A 19,014-nucleotide genomic window follows, 5' to 3' on the forward strand; every position below is an offset into this window, starting at 1 on the left:
AAAAAAAAAAAGAATCTTTAGCACAAAAAGATAACCGGTACCCAACTCAGAGATGACTTCTTGAACTCATCACAATCCTTAAAACAAAAGCAAATATTCTGAGAAATCTTAAAAGCAGTAGCTCTTATATTTGACTTACTCATCATCCTTAACTACCATTTATTAGTTCTCCCCACCTCTGTGTGGCTGCTATTATTAATCACCTTTCAGAGTTCTGGGAAGTTAAGGATCAAGGAGGTTAAAGCAGGGCACCTAGATGGCTCAGTTGGTTAAGCGTCTGCCTTCAGCCCAGGTCATGATCCCAGGGTCCTGGGATCGAGCCCCGCGTCGGGCTCCCTGCTCAGTGCAGAGCCTGCTTCTCCCTCTCCCTCTGCCCCTCTCCCCCGCTCATGCTCTCTATCTCAAAAATAAATAAAATCTTAAAAAAAAAAAAAAAAAGGGAGGTTAAAGCAAGGTCAAAACTGAATCTATGGCCGAAAGAAGACAAGATCCAAACCTATGATTCTTTCATTCAGCTTTTGGTTCCTAGTCGTGTGTTTCCTCCCTCTCCTCCCATTCCCCCCTCCCCTCAGCCCAGCCATGAGGTTTTATTTTCCTACTGTTTTGCTTGGTGTGACTTAGAAGGGTGACACCCTAATTGAGAGATGAAGCAGCTAGCCACATTTCAACAGTAGAGGAGGGGTGGTGATTTAGAAGGAAAGAAAATCTCAACGGTGTTGTCGCTTGCCCAAGGGCCTGACCACAACATTCAGTGGCTTGTCCTGATGAAAGTACCACAAGTCTAGCAGACCTCCAGGGCCACATTTCATTGTTCTCCTGCCACACGGGAACTACATCAGTTCCAGCCAGATCTCATAGTCTGGATGTGTCAGGGCTTGCCAGATATCCAGATGAAAACTAAAAAGTTCCCCTCAGCTGTAGCTGGTCTACACCTGGCTATACAATTCCAACATCCAGATATTTGGAGTCACACATAGGACTGACGAAATGTTTGCATTTTCCCTTGAATGTCTGGCATTATTTCACCAGCCTGAATATATTTCAGCTACTGAGGAATATCCTCATTGACGTCACTCTTGTCCAAATGCATTCACTAAGCACCCAAGTTTCTAGAGATAAATACTAGGCATTAAGGACCTTTAAGTGTATCTATTGTACAGAGATAGATAGATAGATATAAAAACTTAAGTGTTTTTTGGTATGGGTATTCTATTGTTGCCATAGCAAATGGCCACAAACTTCATGATTTAGAACAACATTTATTTGTCTTATGGTTTATTATCTTACAATTATGTACGTCAGAAGACCAACGTAAGTCTCACTGAGTTAAAAACCAAGGCATCAGCTAGGCTGTGTTCTTTGGAATCTCTGGGAGAAATTCCATTCCCTTGCCTCTTCCAGCTTCTAAGACTGCCCACATTCCTGGACTCATGGCCCCTTCCTCCATCTTCAAAGACTGCAACAGTAGATCAAATCCTCCCAGTCACATCTTTCCAACCCACTCTTCTGCCTCCCTTTGCCATCTTTTTCATGTGATTACATTGGGTCCATCTAGATAATCCAGGATAATTCCTTCATCTCAAAATCAGTACCCTTAATCGAAGTCCCTTTTGCCATATAAAGTACATAACCCCAGGTTCTGCAGTTAAGATGTGTACACTGGGGGGGGGGGGGGGGGAGGAGGGGGGCATTATTATGCCAACCATAGATGAGCTTTTGTTTTGTTTATTTTCCATTTCAGCTGGAAGTAATTTGAGACTTCTGTTTCTCAGAATGCCAGGGGAGACAGATCTCCTCAGTTAAGACTTGTTAACAGCTTATTGGCGAGGCAAGGTACTTACAGTTCTTTGGATGGTTTTAGATGCTTAGTGCCAAAAGGTGGGTGTGGAATGGCTTTAAGAGAGAAACTCTATTTATTAAGTTGATTCAAATACAGTAGATATTTCTTTTCTTGCTCACAAACAGTACTGGGTGGGCAAACAGGATGGACAGGTAGCTTCCACACATTGCAAATGGGACTGCCAAGCTTTCTGCACCTCTTGCTGTGCTACATTTGAGAGCATACAGTATCACCTATGAAGTATTCCTGCCTGACATATTTGCCCTAAATCTAATCAAGTCTCTCAATCCAGCTACTTAGCTTTCAGGAAATACAGGGGAAGGAAAAACATACTAACCACCACCCCCAGAATAAAATCACCCAAATCTAGAATTTGTGAAATTGTACAAGTTAAATGATATATGCATTTTAACAGTGTGTCCCCAAATAAATAAAACAAAGATTGTAAGTTTCATGAAAAAAGAACCATCTCCTGGTTACCGCATTTTCTGCTGATGAATTGTTGCAAGCTGGTATATGCAAGGACAGGATCATAAACACGGCCCAGAAGGCTGTGTGCACGGGCTGTTTTGATGCAGCTGCTTATGGGCCCACTGCACAGAGACTCTGCTTTGGCCTTTTCTCGGTGTGTAATTCTGACCCACGGATTAAACCACCTGAGTATTTTTCTCAGTAATCCAGAACAAAACAGTCATTATTTCACACCTTTATTTTGTTCCCACGATCTCCAGTGAAAGACTCAATTGATTAAGTAACTGAAGAAACTGAAGATTTATCCTGTAAAATGTCTTTCAGTCAAAAATTTCCACTGCAGGGCGCCTGGGTGGCTCAGTCGTTAAGCGTCTGCCTTCGGCTCAGGTCATGATCCCAGGGTCCTGGGATCGAGTCCCACATCGGGCTCCCTCCTCGGGGGGAAGCCTGCTTCTCCCTCTCCCCCTCCCACTGCTTGTGTTCCTGCTCTCGCTATCTCTGTCTCTGTCAAATAAATAAAATCTTTAAAAAAAAAAAAAAAAATTTCCACTGCAAAAGAACATAGCAGCCTTGACCTGCTCATCACTGTTCAATGCTGTGACCCCTCTCACTGAAGTGGTCATGACTAGCTGGGGAGGTGGAGGAACAGCAGGGGACTTCCTGGGTAGAAAGGGTAAATGACATTTCAGGAAGCGTTTGGCTGCATATATATTCACATGGCTGTGTGTGCTGGGCTATAACATGTATTTCAAGAAGGCTGATGCTATATAGCTGACTGATACTTGCTCCCATCAAAGTCACGGTGACCAACACAACTTGAGAAACTGAAATCAAGAGGCAGGGCGTCCATTAGAAATGATCCCAAGCAAGGCAATATTAACTTTTTGGTTAATGTTTAAATAAAAATACCTAGTTATCATAGGACTTTTAGATCCCCTGGGTCCTTAGACCCCAATTTGATGAAGAATAATGTAGTTCAAGTCCCTCATACTAAGATAAGGATACCGAACACAGGTAGAAATACATGCCCCCTCTCCCTGTCCCTCACCCTATTTGCTCAGAACGCTGTGTCTGGAATCCCTTTCTCTTCTACAGGCTATAGGAGCGATGGGCCCATGCCTAGAGGGCCAGGTTACCAGACTTGGGGGGAGCTGATGCTGACGTGGACAGGTTTGCCCAGGACCGCAGAGAGAAATTCTGCAGCATTCCTTGCCCTGCCTTCCTGGGACTCGCCTGTCCCAGCTATCTGAGAGTTCAGCAGGGTTGCATCTGGAGGGGATGGGCTTGCGAAAGGAATCAGTTACATGTTCAGTGTAACTCTTTAGCAATATTACAGTAATAGTAAAATTACTATTACAGTAATAGCCATTACAATAATACAGCAATAGTACAGTAAATCTGTGACCTGGCCGATTTCACATGTCTGGGATCTGAACTCTCTCACTGTCTTCCAACCTTAGAGAAAAAGAATAACTGTTAAAAGCCCAGACTGCGGAGTTTGGATCCCAACTGCCACCTACTAGCTGTGTGACTCAACAGAAGTCGGAGGACCACAGGGAACAGTGCCATCAGGCTCCTCCCCACAATCTTGTGCACCTCGCTGGTGCCCTGTCCCTCCTCCACCCTCCCCTCTCTTTTGTTCTGGCACATAGACCTCTTACTCTCTGAACAATCAATAAATGACTTGACTTCATGCAGAGTAGTTCTGCCACCATCCAGGCCTTTGGGGCCTCATATTCTTCCTCAAGCATTCGTCAAGGTGTTTTCCCCAAGATTATTACCTTCATAAAGCAAATTCTGATGCCAGCTATTCAGATAATAGCATTTCCATTTTTCCCAGCACCTAACATTTATATGTATGAAGAGGGCTGATCCCAGTGGAAGCAGCAAGAGTGCCAAGCAGATCCAGCAGTGGCCAGTGCAAATGGCAGAGGTGGTACCAGGGTATGTCACGTGACCTCGGGCCTAAGCTGCTCGTAAGCATGTGAGACATGCCAAAGGGGAAAGAGATTTGCAAAGGACCAGAGCTCTATTAGGGCAGAAGGGGTAAAAACCAGCAAAATGAAAAGTATTAACGTCAAAGAGACCCATTAACCCTAAGACCTTGGGAAGCAGGGGCTGCAAGTAAAAAAAACGCCTTAGAAAAAGTATACCCTTGACAAGAAAAGGTCAAGCCCCAGAAATCTTTTCACTGATCTACAAGTAAATACTTAATACTTAGAAAGTATAATAAGTATTATTCAGATGACTTATATGGTAGTTCATAAAGAATGATCTTGGCAAAAAGAACAGACTTCTATCTACATGCAAAAGAATATGAGTAACAAAACTATTAGCTATGGCAGACAAGAAAATCCCAATAGCCTAGTTTTCTCTCAACTTTTCCTTAAGATATAATTCTCCAAGAAAGAACCCAAAAGTCCTTGAAAACAAGCTTACCCAAGCTTTTTATCAAGTAGAGACACACATAGCTATTATTACACCCATTAGATAAATAGATAAAATTTGGTGATTCCAACTTACCCCCTTCTAAAAGATTCTCAAAGTACTAACCTACTCCGAGACATGACAAAGGATTTCACTTTTGAGCCCTGGCCTATCCCAGCCTAAGAGTCAAATTGATAACAACGCATTTGCCCTAGCTATTTTCTGGAAGGCTATTCAATTATCACATTAAAATTAAGATTTAAGCATAATTTTTAGTTACATAAATAAAACTGGGAAAGGGCCTTTCTAGCAGTTGATTTACTAAACTAGAAATTTATGAGTTGTTTGCTACATGAAAAGAAAACTAGAGGGAAAGGAAAGGAAGGAGAAAATTGACAAGTAAAGACAAGCAAAGAAAGATAAGAAGAAACGAGAGTGTCTTAGATCAAAGAGTGAACGGAGCTGGTGGATCTCAGTTGCTCTTTGCTCAGACCAAAAAGGGTTCCCGCTCTGCAGATGAAGGGTGTGAAGTTCAAATACTACTGGAAAAGAGGAGATGCAAGCAACTATGAAATATTACTGTCTTTCTGAGAAATTGGGAAATTGGACAAGACCCCTGCGGATGGGGCCCCTGACAGAATCTGACTACTGGAAATGACAAAGAACCCGAAGTACAATATGTCTTTAACCTGTTTAAAAATGTTGAACAAGCTTTTACATAGTACACAGGCACAGAGTCCAAATGAGCAGGGGCCAGAGGATGGGTGAAGAAGTATGGGGGTAAGACTGTACAGATTAGTCCTTGGGAGCAAAGTTCTTTGATCCTGCATCAGAAACAAAAGTCGTTCGTGTGTTCCTTCACTCAGTAAGTATTAGCCTCCTCTATGTTCCAGGTACTGTTCTAGCTACTGGGGAGACAGCACACACAAAACAGACAAGGAATCTACTCTTCTGGAGTTTACAGACTACGGGCAAAATAAATAAATAAACAAACGCACAAGCACATGCATGCTTTTCTATAAATTCAAAGAAAACAGGCTGTGGGCAGGAGTATAACCCCGGATTATGTGGGCACTTTGGCTAGGGGAGTTAGGGAAAAGTTCTCTCAGCTCTTACTGAGCTGACCCAAAGTAATGAGAGGACACCAGCCTTATAAAGTGATTTGTGTACCAGCAAGAGAGAAGAGAACTACGAAGACCTTGAATGTTCGACACCCACTTGGTATATCTGAAGAACAAAATGGGGACCAGTGTGACTGCATTAGTGAGCCATGGGAAAGGGGTAGGAGATAAGGGACAGATCTAGGCAGGAGCTACATCATGAAGGACTTTGTATTTTCTTCTAAGTGCAATGGGAAGCCAATGGAGGATTTTAAGTAGGGGAGTGACATTTATGTTTTAAAAGACTGCTCTGGCTGCTACCTTTGGCAGACTGCGGGGGTGAGTACAGAAGCAGAAAGACAGGTCAGTCAGGGGGCAATATGGGAGTCCAGTGGGAGATGTCAGAGCTTTGGACTAGAGTGGTGTCAGAAAAGATGAGAGAAATAGCTGGATGTGGGTAACTGTGGAGGTCTTTCAGTAGAGGATACTGATAGACTGGCTGTGGGAGATGAGGGGAAAAGAGCAACCGAGTCTGATGCTTAGGTTTGGGGCTCAAGCAGTGGGGTGTATATAATGGGGTTACTTACTGAGAGGGGGTTTAACGAGGAGGGGCTGGCCTGATGGAGAAAGCAGGAGTGAGATGAAGAGTTCTGATTTGGGTGCATTAACTTCGAGCTGCCTCTCAGACATTCAAGTCTGGAAGTCAGGGTGAAAAATGTCAGTTAGCAAACAGAAGATATATAAAGCAATAGGACCCACAGAGATTACCCAGAAAAAGAGTATAGAGAAGTCCAAAGATCAGGTGTTAGAGGCTTTCTAATAGCCAGAGGTCAGGAGGAGAAGGAACATCAGTGAGGTGTGGAAAAAAACAAGAAAATACGGCTTGACATCAGCCAAGAAAAGAAAATATTCCATAAAAAAAAAAGTGACCGATTATATCAAATGTTGTTAAAAGTAACATGAGAAAAAAAGAATTGACTGCCATAAACCATCACATATGGCAAGACGGGGGTGAGCAGTGCCCTTGACAGAGGCACTATCAGTGGACTGGTGGGGATGAAAGCCTAATGAAGTGGGCTAAACAGGGTGGAGGATGAAGAATAGGAATGGGGACACAAAGAGTTCTTTCTAGAAGCTCTGTAACGAAGGAGAGCAGAAAAATGAAGTGGGGAGCCTAGGGGTCAAGGAAGGATTTTTGTTGTTGCTGTTGTTGTTAACTTCATTTTCAAAGATACAGAAAGAAGAGGAAATAGTATAATGAATCCCTGGTGTCAAACAATTCTCACCTCCTCACCCCGCATCTTTCACCTATTCCCCCACTCATTCCCAACTCCCCACCCACAGGGTTATTTTGAAGCAAATCCCAGACATTATTTCAAGGAAAGGTTGCTTTTGTTTTAATGAGAAATAACTGTTTGTTATGAAAAAGAAAAACAGAAAACCCCATTAAACAATGCTTTCATGGAGAAAATTCCAGCTCACCTGCTTTAACAGACTGACTTCAATAAAAGGGATGAACTTTATTTTTCTTTAAAGCAGGAATTCTCAAAGTGTGACCCAACTGTGGGGCCATGAGGGGCTTACCGGTGAGCAGCAAACTGATGATAAAATCTAAACTCTCCCATCCAAATTTAATGGCGGAAAAGGAAGTCTAAGATCTTTTGTTTGCTTTTTCTGTTTTTGGTTTTGGTTTTGTGCATGAATAAGTAGTATAACATATTAAGTATTTAGGATTACCAAAATTAGTACATTCCTAGAGTTTGCAGATGACTCTCATTCAAAATTATGCTAAGAAGTCTGACTGCCACACAATGCCCAGTACTGTTGCAGAACATATATGTATGATTGGAACGTCTATAAATTGAAGGAATTTCACCCTAATCACCCACGCATGTCTTAAGTTGCTTATGGGTTGCGATTCTTCCGTTCTTGTTTTTTTTGACTGTAAATTACTTAGCTTCATCAGCAACAATTTAGTGTATTGCGGGTTGTTTGGGTAAACCCTCAGGATACAGTGATGCATATTTGTATCATTGATATTAACTTGCCACTTGTTCTTTCATTGGTTATCTGTGGTGTACTGGGTACAAAGATTTGAAACACAAAACTTAAAACCTAGAAAATTCTATATACTGTTAACTTCTGTGGATTGAGGGGGACTTTATAATTTTATTTCAGTTGTAGAAAACCTCAATCCTGTTAGACAGTATAGCAGTTAAGATCACAAACTGGATCTCCAGACTCTAGGTTCAAATCAAGGCTTTGCTACTAAGTAGCTGTGTGACCTGGAAGTTCAGTCATGTAATTTTTCTGTTCCTTAATTTCATCATCTGTAAGATGGGGATAATAGTAGTACAGCACGTATAGTACTCAAACTGTGCAACTTGTAAGAACAGTGACAACCTGTATCTTTAAATGAGTGAACATCCATAACTGGAACCGTACCTGGCACAAACCAAGTTCTGTATTTTAACACAGAAAATATGACTACTATACCTGCTACAATAATTGCTACCAGTATTACAGTTTAGGACAACAGGGTTCTATAAGAGGACACTGAAAATCAATAAAACATAACTTGCAATCTATACAAGTGATAAATATAATAGCATAAATGGTGGCAAGCTTTATTACCAAACCCACTGTACCCACAATATAACCAAACTATTCACTAAGAGTCCTCGTCTGAATTCCAGATCTTGGAACTCTTTGGTGCAGAACACAGAGAAAAGATATGGGTCCTTTCATGAAATCTGGGCCAGCCTTAGAGCACATTATAGAACAGGTGGAGGAAGGCCTTGGGGATCCTCTCACACCTTTCTGCAAGCCTCCCCTACTTCCTAACTACATGCTCTCCAAGCCCTCAAGTACCCTTATTTTGTCCTAAGTCCTTTACTATAATACTCACCAGGCCAATTCTTCAAAACTGAGTTCTTTCTCTAGGACCTTCTAACCTCAGCTATGTGTAAGTAGGGACAAAAAAATGCTTTTAAAACATTTGCAGGGTGCCTGGGTGGCTCAGTTGGTTAAGCGACTGCCTTCGGCTCAGGTCATGATCCTGGAGTCCCAGGATCGAGTCCCGCATCGGGCTCCCTGCTGAGCAGGGAGTCTGCTTCTCCCTCTGACCCTCTTCCCTCTCGTGCTCTCTATCTCTCATTCTCTCTCTCTCAAATAAATAAATCTAAAAAAAAAAAAAAGTAAAAAAAATTAAAAAAAAACATTTGCAATTACTTGTATATAGCTATTAACTTTTTAAAAAAAGATTTGATTTATTTATTTGACAGAGAGAGATGCGCGAGAGGGAACACAAGCAGGAGGAGTGGGAGAGGGAGAAGCAGGCTTCCCACTGAGCAGGGAGCCTGATGCGGGGCTCGATCCCATGACCCTGGGGCTATGACCTGAGCCGAAGGCAGACGCTTAATGACTGAGCCACCCAGGCGCCCCTATAGCTATTAACTTCTTAAGAGTATCAGAAGTATTTCTATTCTTAAAAGAAAGCTCTTATCAAAAGTTCTAATTACTGGAAATTTAGGCAGAGTAAGAAAGCTAAGAAAAAAAATTCAAGCAGTCTAGAACACCACAGAGCTTATTTTGGAAGCTGGCCCTGAGATTAAAAAAAAAAAAAAATTCATCAGCACTATTTTCACAGTTTGTTCTATTTTGAAACAATGTTGTTTCATTTAGGCGCACCTGGGTGGCTCAGTCGGTTAAGCGTTTGCCCTGCAATCCGAGTCCAGGGCTCCCTGCTCAGCAGGGAGTCTGCTTCTCCCTCTGCCCCTCACCCCACTCATGCTCTCTTCTCTCTCTCACTCTCTCTCTGTGTCTCTCTCTCAAATAAATCATAAAATCTTAAAAAAAAAAAAAAAAGGAGTTTAGCCTAACTTTTTTCTACAACAGCTCCTGTGGGTAGCAGAGACCCCAAGGTTTGTGTGTAAGGGAGGGAAGAAAAGGGGAGAGGGAGGGATTAACTTTGTACAACCAGGAAGAGAGAGACCGTGTGTATAACATTTTACTTCTTGGTAATCACTGTTAATTAATCACAATAATCACTGTTAATTGATTTCTTTTTCTTGGTGAGGAGGTATAAAATATGATTATTATTCATAATGAATTCATACCTAGTCAAATTGAGACCTAGAGAGACCATTCCTACCGAGCATGCTTAAACCTGAAGAACCATGTTGGTTTTTCAAATTTACCATAATCTTTGATTTTTCTAGCACAAATGTCCCCTGCGGAAGGAAAAGTTAGTGGATTAAGCCACAGATTTCATTCCCTGATTCATCACAGAAAGGATTTTAGGGGACTTTCATCAAGAACACAAAATGATCAATATTCAAAAACGATAGAGTCTAAGCCAGGAAAATATAAATAAAATAGAAATTCAAGACCAATGAAAATATAAACACACTCATGCAGACCACGGTTGTAACAGCTAAGCTTCAGGTTTACCTCTGAGTTTCTTGGGGGCCAAAGAGAAGAAAGAGACTGCATCCATTATGTTATCAGAAAGGATAATACATACTATTTCTACCCAGAGAAGCAAAGTTCTTCCTGCAGCTGGGCTCCACAAGAAATTTTTCAAGTGGACTTTGTGGCCTTGAGTAACAGAGCGGACAACATCCTTAACTCCAGGACGTCAGGCCAGGGCCCACATTGTTTAGGAGTCCCTGCAAAATTCCATTAGGTGACAAGGTCCCTGGGGGGAGGGGCGGGGGCTGGTATTCAATTTACAAAAGCAACATGCACAGGATTTTCTAAAACCACGTCTGCTACCAAGATCATGAATTCAAATGAACTTCAAAGAGTTCAGACTACTTTTACACGTTGTGAGATATCCAATTAAAGGCCCCCAAACAGAGAATTAATGAAAGAAGAAAAAAAAAACCCACAAAGAATTTGAACTGTTTGGTTTTTCTTTCTAAAATGCTATTCTCTACAACAAATATCTCTTCCACAATTGCCCTCCTTCCAGATGATGAAGCTATACAATTTTTAATAACTTTATTAATGTATACTTGACCTAAGATAAGCTACACATATTTTAAGTATGGAATTTGATACAATTTGATATATGTATACATCCGTGAAACAATCACCACAACCCAGATAATACATATATCCATCATTGTCTTTGTCTGCCCTTTTGTCATTGCTTCTTCCCACCATGCCCAAACCCCTCATCCCAAGTAATCACTCATCTGCTTTCAATTTTTAAACCTATACGATTTTAAAAGGACTTTTTTTAACCAAAAACTAAAATTTGGATTTAACACTATTGTTTTGCATGTGTTCCTTAGTCATTCCCTGGATCTTTTAAACCAACCTATCACCTTATGTCCTATCTCTAAAATTATAAACTACTGGAAGCCAAATACCATGACTTCTGGTTCATTCATGTTCTCGTAAAGGTGGCTGTATCAAGGTGACGTGCACAGCTCCCTCAAGAAAGATGGAGTGACCACCCTGGAGGCTTCAGCTTCCCAGGTAATTTTCAAGAGATGAAGTAACCACACTCTGAAAAAAAATTACTGCACTAGATACTTCTTAGCCTCTGCTTGGGGAAAAACATGAACTCAGACTCTCAGACAAAAACTTTGGCCACTCTGAGAAATAAGGAGATTCTGTCAGTCAACATGGAAAGTGGGAAAATAGAAAGACTGGGGGTGAAGCGTTGCGGGGGGGAGGTACCCACCACCACAGTCTCCGACCTTGAAAAACTTGGCTACTGAAGACAAAATATACAAATAACCCACAGGTGGAAGAAGAAATAAGATCTTGCTAAGAGCTGTGAAACAAAGCCCCAGGGACTCCAAGGGACAGAGCTGCTTCTCAGTACAGCAAGGCTTCATTATCTGAAGGACAATGACAGCAACAAGGACTAACATCCCTACAATGCTGTCACATACCCAGTCCCCTGCAATGCCCCACAACAACGCTGGGAATAAACAGGGTTACTGACCTCCTCCAGAAGGTTAGAAAATTGAGGTTTAGGTAGGTCAAATGACCACTGAGGAGACCAGAGCTGAGACTGGAAAGTGCTGTCTTCTGATTCCAGCACCATTGCTACTTCTTCTTCCCCAGACAGCATCCTCAAGAGGTGATGGAACATGACAACAACCTCAGAGCCTCAGAGCCTCCCTCTACAACCAAGAACACCACTCTCTTTTTGTTTTTTTTAAAGATTTTATTTATTCACTCGACAGAGACAGACACAGTAGGAGAGGGAACACAAGCGGGGGAGTGGGAGAGGGAGAAGCAGACTCCCTGCTGGGCGGGGAACCTGATGTGGGGCTCGATCCCAGGACCCTGGGATCATGACCTGAGCCGAAGGCAGACGCTTAACCGACTGAGCCACCCAGGCACCCCCCAAGAACATCATTCTAACAAGGGCTCAGTGACACATTTGGTTAAGAGGTGTTCTGAGATCGATCCTCAGACCTGGGAGACCACACACATGGTGACCAGGTGTCATGGCAGAGACATATTGCCTCAAGAGTATATACATATTCCAATGGTCCTAAGATGAACAACATTTCAAATGTACCAGAGAAGCTCAACACTTCATGAAATTCCAAATTATCCTTTAAGGAAAAAGGAGGATAATTGATAATACTACTATTAATTATACTCAAATCAGTTATTGAATAAGTTTGTATTTTTGCATATCAAGCTTCCTTGAGGTGAAACGAATCTATCATCACCATCATCATTCTAAGTGTCTGATAATGCCTGGCATACATTCAGCCTCAAAAGATATCTGTGGAATGAAAGAATAAGCCTCAACAGGCCACAACACAGAATTCTTTAATTCCTCTGTTAAACACTTTGACAGGAAACTTATTTGTCTCTAAATCATGGTAGAATAACCATGGTCAACAATGAGGCAATCCTTCCCAGTTTAGATAGTCTTAAAGAACTTGGTATAAACATGTATTTCTTTCCATTAATGTCTTCTGAGAATGGATCTAATTTGTTTCATTTTCTTGGAGGAAATCTATCCCGGAGCTTCACAGAATGCTGTAATATTTTAAAGGGAAAAACAAAACAAAACTCAGTATGCTAAGAGGTAAGTACAAGGCTCTCTACGCAGACATACTGTAACACATGGACAGATGAGCACCACTCCTTTCAAAGCAACCCTGTTGTGAAGCTAGAAATATATGCCAGTGATACTGGTTTTGAGGAAAAAACTTGCAGAATGCCTCTTTTGGAACTGCCTTTATCTCTATGATCAGTTTATGTGACATACAAGAACACTTGTCATATTACTTTATGGTCCTGACCCATTTCTTCTTTTTTTTTTTTTTAGATTTTATTTATTTATTTGATAGAGAGAGAGAGCACAAGCAGGGGGAGCAGGAGAGGGAGAAGCAGGGTCCCCACGGAGCAGGGAGTCTGATGCAGGGCTCGGTCCTGGGACTCCAGGATCATGACCTGAGCCAAAGACAGATGCTTAACAACTGAGCCACCCAGGTGCCCCGTCCTTGACTCATTTCTAACCAAAAATTACTCTAGCCAGTTTGATTATCACCCATGTGGCAGACTTCGTCATGAAGAGTTCCTGGCAACTCTCCCAAATCAAAATCACCTTCTGAGAATGAATAGCATCAGTATAAAAGTCTTCAGCAAAACATGCCGAGGGCCCTCAAGGCAAATCCCAAAGGGAGACTTCAAAGATACCTTGCACAAGGGGCGCCTGGGTGGCTCAGATGGTTAAGCATCTGCCTTCGGCTCAGGTCATGATCCCAGGGTCCTGGGATCGAGTCCCGCATCGGGCTCCCTGCTAGGCGGGGAGCCTGCTTCTCCCTCTGCCTCTGCCTCTCTCTCTCTCTCTCTCTCTGACTCTCATGAATAAATAAATAAAACATAAAAAAAAAAAAAGATACCTTGCACAACAGCACATCACTGGAAGGTCTGTGCAGCCTCTCAAGGTGAACACAGTTCTGTACACACTGTAATCTAAAGAGCCAAGACAGTCTTGTACATGACAATTTCATTAGGTCTTAGTCATCTTTATATTATTCCCTTGGAAGAGCACCCTGCACATAGTAGGGCATGTAGCAAATTCTTTTCAAAATAGATTTCCCCTGGAAATAATCAAACTATGAAATTACCATCAGTCACAGCAGGTCCAGCCACTAGACTTTTCCTAAGGAGGAAATGCAGTGTTGTGTTTCCTCAGTCTAAAGTGGTTTTTGAGTGTAACCGACCATCTATTTGATTTTACTGCCTCCTATATCCCCTGGCAAACAGAAAATGTATCCTTCCAAATGGGGTCTTTTAAAGATGAAATCTGTATTTTTAAACAACTGAAATGTAAGTTGAAGAGATTTCAATTTCAGAATTTATGAAAAAGCACTGGCCTCTATCATTCTTTTCTAAATGTTGAGCAACTGGCCATCAAGGTAAAAATGAAAAAATTATAGAAGATCTACCACCATGACAATGGTAATGGAATTAACATTTAGAATGTGCCTACTATGTGTTAAGTACCGTGCTACATGTAATCTTTAGGAAATCCAACAAGAAAGATACTGCCATTCTCATTTCTACAGATAAAGAAACTTAAAACTTTAAAAAGTTAAATACAGATGTGCAAGTGAACATATTTATTAGAGGGCAGAGCCAAGGTTCAAATTCAGGTTTGTCAGAGTCCAAAACCTTGCCCTTTACCTCTTAAGTATGGAGTCTATCCCAGAAGTCTAAAGCAGAAGGCCCATTGGCCAGCCATGTGTCACCAACAACAGTGATTTGATAAAAATGGAAAGACTTGTCAATGTTTGTGTGTGGGGATGGGTGAAATAGGTAATGGGGATTAAGGATGACACTTGTTGTGATGAGCACCAGGTGCTGAATGTTAGTGTTGAATCACTAAATTGTACACCTGAAACTAATATTACACCGTATGTTAACTAGTTGGAATTTAAATAAAAACTAAAAAACTTACTAAATACATACATACATACACAAAATAGAACCACATGTCCAGCAATTCAACTTCTGGGCATTGGAAAAAAAAAAAAAAAGACTTGTCTGGGCGCCTGGGTGGCTCAGTTGTTAAGCGTCTGCCTTCGGCTCAGGTCGTAATCACAGGGTCCTGGGATTGAGCCCCTCATCAGGCTCCCTGCTCAGCAGGAAGCCTGCTTCTCCCTCTCCCACTCCCCCTGCTTGTGTTCCTTCTCTCGCTTTGTCTCTCTCTGTCAAATAAATAAAATCTTAAAAAAAAAAAGACTTGTCAATGTTTAAAAAATGGGGTTTTACCTAAAACTATAGATATGTACTTCCCCTATGTCAAATTCACTTCACTCATTTGCCTACACAGGCATTTGAGTCTGTGACCCCTGCTATTCCCTGTTGTCTCCCCAACACTTCCTTTTAAGGCAAAACCCAAAACTAATGTTCCACCTCGCCCATCTTATCTGGATATCCCATAGGAACTTAGAATCATGCTATTTTGATGAAGTAGGACATAATCATTGAGATCAAGTACAAGACTTTTATACAGAATCTAAGGCCAAAGAGTTAAGTGACTGGTTCATGGTCACAAGCTACAGGACTAGATCTTGAATGTTCTCTTTTTTTTTAAGATTTTTATTTATTTGACAGAGAGAGACAGTGAGAGAGCGAACACAAGCAGGAGGAGTGGGAGAGGGAGAAGCAGGCTTCCCACGGAGCAGGGAGCCCGATGCGGGGCTCGATCCCAGGACCCTGGGATCATGACCTGAGCCGAAGGCAGATGCCTAACGACTGAGCCACCCAGGCACCCCAAAGATCTTGAATGTTCTTAATCTTGTCTGCTCTGCTACCCAGCTTCTCTTTGGCAGCCAAACATATGTCTGAGTTAATGACCTGTGAAGTGGGGTATCATTATTCCTCCATAATTCTATTTGATATTATTATCATGAGCTTGCATTTTTAATAAATACTGCTGGTACTGCCAAGACTTCAAATCTATTTTCTTTCATTCACCAAGGGGCTCCTATGAACAAATCACTCTCCTTTTATAGATCCACTCCTTGGCCTCCTTTCCTGTTCTGCCAGGAGCTGCCAACAGCATTTGTGGTTGAATATTGAAGGGTAAAAGAAGGTATGAAGGAAGCTCCAAAGAAGCATCCTTGCCTTCTAACTCACAGGTCAAGGACTGGGAATATGAGGAAGATGATACACCAGTGGGTGACTCAAGCCTACTACCCTCTGGAGGAGACACAATTTTAACTTTTTAATTTTTACTTCTGATGAGCCAGAGAGAATCAGTTTGGGTCATTCTCAATTATTATATAAATACTAAAGCATATTCCAATCACATAAGCTGGCAAAGTTTCTTGTCCTTACTCTCAAAGGTACTAAGTTGATCAAATTTAAATTTTAAAGCTTCCTCTTCTGGGCCAGGAAAAAATACTAAAGAAATAGCTTGCCAACTGCAAATTATTTTTAGAGGTGTTTGTAGCATATGCATTATCAAATACAGTTCCTTTTTTTTTTTTTTTTAAAGCAAAACACCATGTTGGACTCATTCCAGTGTTTCTATACGTGACTGGAGCCAGAAACAGCATTTGTGAAAATATCACTCTTTTGAGGAAAGTACACTACATTAATAATGAGTTGGGCCTAAAGAGATATTAGGATTTCAAAGTAAGCAGGTTCCATGCTTCTCCAACAAATCAGGAAAGAAAAGGCACTCCGTTTACTAAGCCACAGAAATTTTTTTTATTTATACCAAAATGATATTTCTTTGCCATTTGTTTTCATTTCATTTCTGACCTAATTTCTTCCTGATAATCTTGAATGAATATCCATTCTTATGTCCTTTAACTGTCTTGCAAGGTCACCAGGCCAACTGGCTTTCCCACTGGACAATAAGTCACTCTGGAACCGTGTGTTCTAATATCAACTCTGTGTATCAAATATCAAATACCAAAGATTTGCCACAGGTGCTTGATCAATCTCTTCATCTCTTTCCGCTTAGCTTCAGGTGTCTGTCAAACTGAAAGACAGAGCTCTGGCACATAGCCCAGGTTTTCACTGTGCCCGGCAGTTCGGGTTACGGCGCGGGATTACTTTCTGCTGGCGCTCTGGGACTGCACGGTGGTGAGGCAGCAAAGGCTGAAGGCTCCCAATGCCTGAGTTCAGAGCCCAGCTCTGCCACCTACTAAGTGTGCCACCTTGGGCAAGTCACTGAACCCCTCTGTGCTTCAGCCACCTGAGCGATAAGACAGGATCACTGAGAGAGTTAAACATTAGTTGGTATTTAAAGGGCTTGCTACAGCTTCCAGCATACAGCAAGACTCAATATTCATTATGTATTATTTATCCATTTTTGATGCCTTCACCAGCATGCCCTGGCTATGAGTACAATTTTGTCATTCAGCTTGACTATATTTAGTGCTTTGATTCTTGAAGGAAACAAGAATGTCAAACCCATTAGCAGAATTTCCTAAGATTCCAGTCAGACATCTCGAGGGCATAAGTCATGTGGGATCAGCCATGAAGTGCCACACTGCAGGTATTTTGTAAAGTCACTGCTTTGTAAAGCAGAGGGTATGAGTCACGCATGCCCTGCAGCAGGAATTCAGTGATGTGGCTTGCGAGCATTCCGACTGGTGACTGCTATCTCATACATCTAGAGCATCGCACATGACAGATGACAAGGACATGGCTGCACATGCCCATGGGCACACCTGGGTTTTACAAATGCCGAAATAATTTTGCAAGAAAGTAAAACAAATCATGGCTCAGGGGAAGTTCAGGATTTTATTTGTTTGTTTTAGAGCTTTTCTTTGTTGTGATAGTCCTAAAAGCATTTTACGAACACAAGAAAAATGAAATCAGCCAATTTTCTCTGGCCTCCACTTCTAGTAAAAGGCTGATCAAATACTGTTGTTGAAGAACAAGCATTAGTAAACCTTATTTTGTGGCTTTAAGTTACAATTTACGGAGTTTTACTTTTTTATGAGTATGAAAAAAGTTGCTACATACTCCAGTCCCATCATCACTTTGCCTTTGATTAGGCCTTTGTAATTATTACAATAAGAAAGATACCTTGCATTTTTCTCACACACAAGGAATACAGAGAGGCTACTCCATTTGATCTATCCTTATTTACTCAGTGTTTAAAATTTATCCACAAACAAAATTAAAAATAAAAACAGAAAAACTATAAAATCAAAGGACTATTTCTGGGAAGCAGCATGAAATAATGCATAAGAGCTCCGATTTTGGAAATGGACGGACGTGGTCTGTGGACAAAAACTTCAGCCCCCAACGTTTCCGTTTCTTCATCTGGATAGTGAGAACAGTAGTGTCTGAATCCTGCAGGCTATGTGTGTGTGTTTACACACGTATATACATAAATGTTATTTTTATTATATTAATATTTATATATTATTATTTATTATACATATTTGTATTTTCCTTCCTTCCTTACGCTACAAGTAGCATACCCTATAAATACTTTTTCCCTTTTATTTTTATTACTTAACAATACATCCTAAAGATTACTTCATGGCTTCTGGGCGCCTGGGTGGCTCAGTCGGTTAAGCGACTGCCTTCGGCTCAGGTCATGATCCTGGAGTCCCAGGATCGAGTCCCGCATCGGGCTCCCTGCTCAGCAGGGGGTCTGCCTCTCCCTCTGACCCTCTTCCCTCTTGTGCTGTCTCTCATTCTCTCTCTCAAATAAATAAATAAAATCTTTAAAAAAAAAAAAGATTACTTCATGGCAAGATGTAGAGGTTTTCCTTGTTTATTCTTATAAATGCACATTATTCCTCTTTATGAATGTACCATTTGGCTATTCAAACATTCCCCTATCGATGGATATTTGGAAGGTTTCCAGTCTTTGGCTATTATGAACAATGTTGTAATAACCTTGTGTCCTTATCACTGTGGATTTTGACACAACATTTAAATGAACTTTTCAATCCTCTCAAGTTAAACATGCCATCTTAAAAATGATATTTTCAATGCATTACAGTTAATAAAAAGAGGTTGAAACGCAAGATACAATATGGCATCAAGTGGATTTTTTAACCAACTGAGCCACCCAGGCGCCCCAGCATCAAGTGGATTTTTTAAAGTGTGGTCCAACCCCACACCTGTATCACCATTAGTCTCCTGGGGTGTATGACAAAAATGTGAATTTCTCATCCCAACCCTGGGCCTTCTGAATAGTTAAAT

At 41.3% G+C, this 19,014-nt stretch overlaps 1 protein-coding gene across 2 annotated transcripts in view; it reads right to left on the bottom strand.

Moving 5' to 3' along the window:
• The window catches only part of CRADD (CASP2 and RIPK1 domain containing adaptor with death domain), a 170,985-nt gene that overhangs the window by 50,221 nt on the left and 101,750 nt on the right, over positions 1-19,014 (bottom strand). Inside the window, exon 3 of one of the 2 annotated variants that reach the window (XM_044914739.1) lies at positions 11,748-11,755. The exons of the other annotated variant lie outside the window; for it this stretch is intronic. Within the exon in view, the coding sequence (XP_044770674.1) occupies positions 11,748-11,755 (8 nt within the window). The remainder of the gene's footprint in view (positions 1-11,747; positions 11,756-19,014) is intronic. 2 annotated transcript variants of the gene reach the window in all.

The sequence above is a fragment of the Neomonachus schauinslandi genome, chromosome 5, assembly GCF_002201575.2.
Source record: "Neomonachus schauinslandi chromosome 5, ASM220157v2, whole genome shotgun sequence".
In the NCBI taxonomy this organism is placed as follows: Eukaryota; Metazoa; Chordata; class Mammalia; order Carnivora; family Phocidae; genus Neomonachus; species Neomonachus schauinslandi.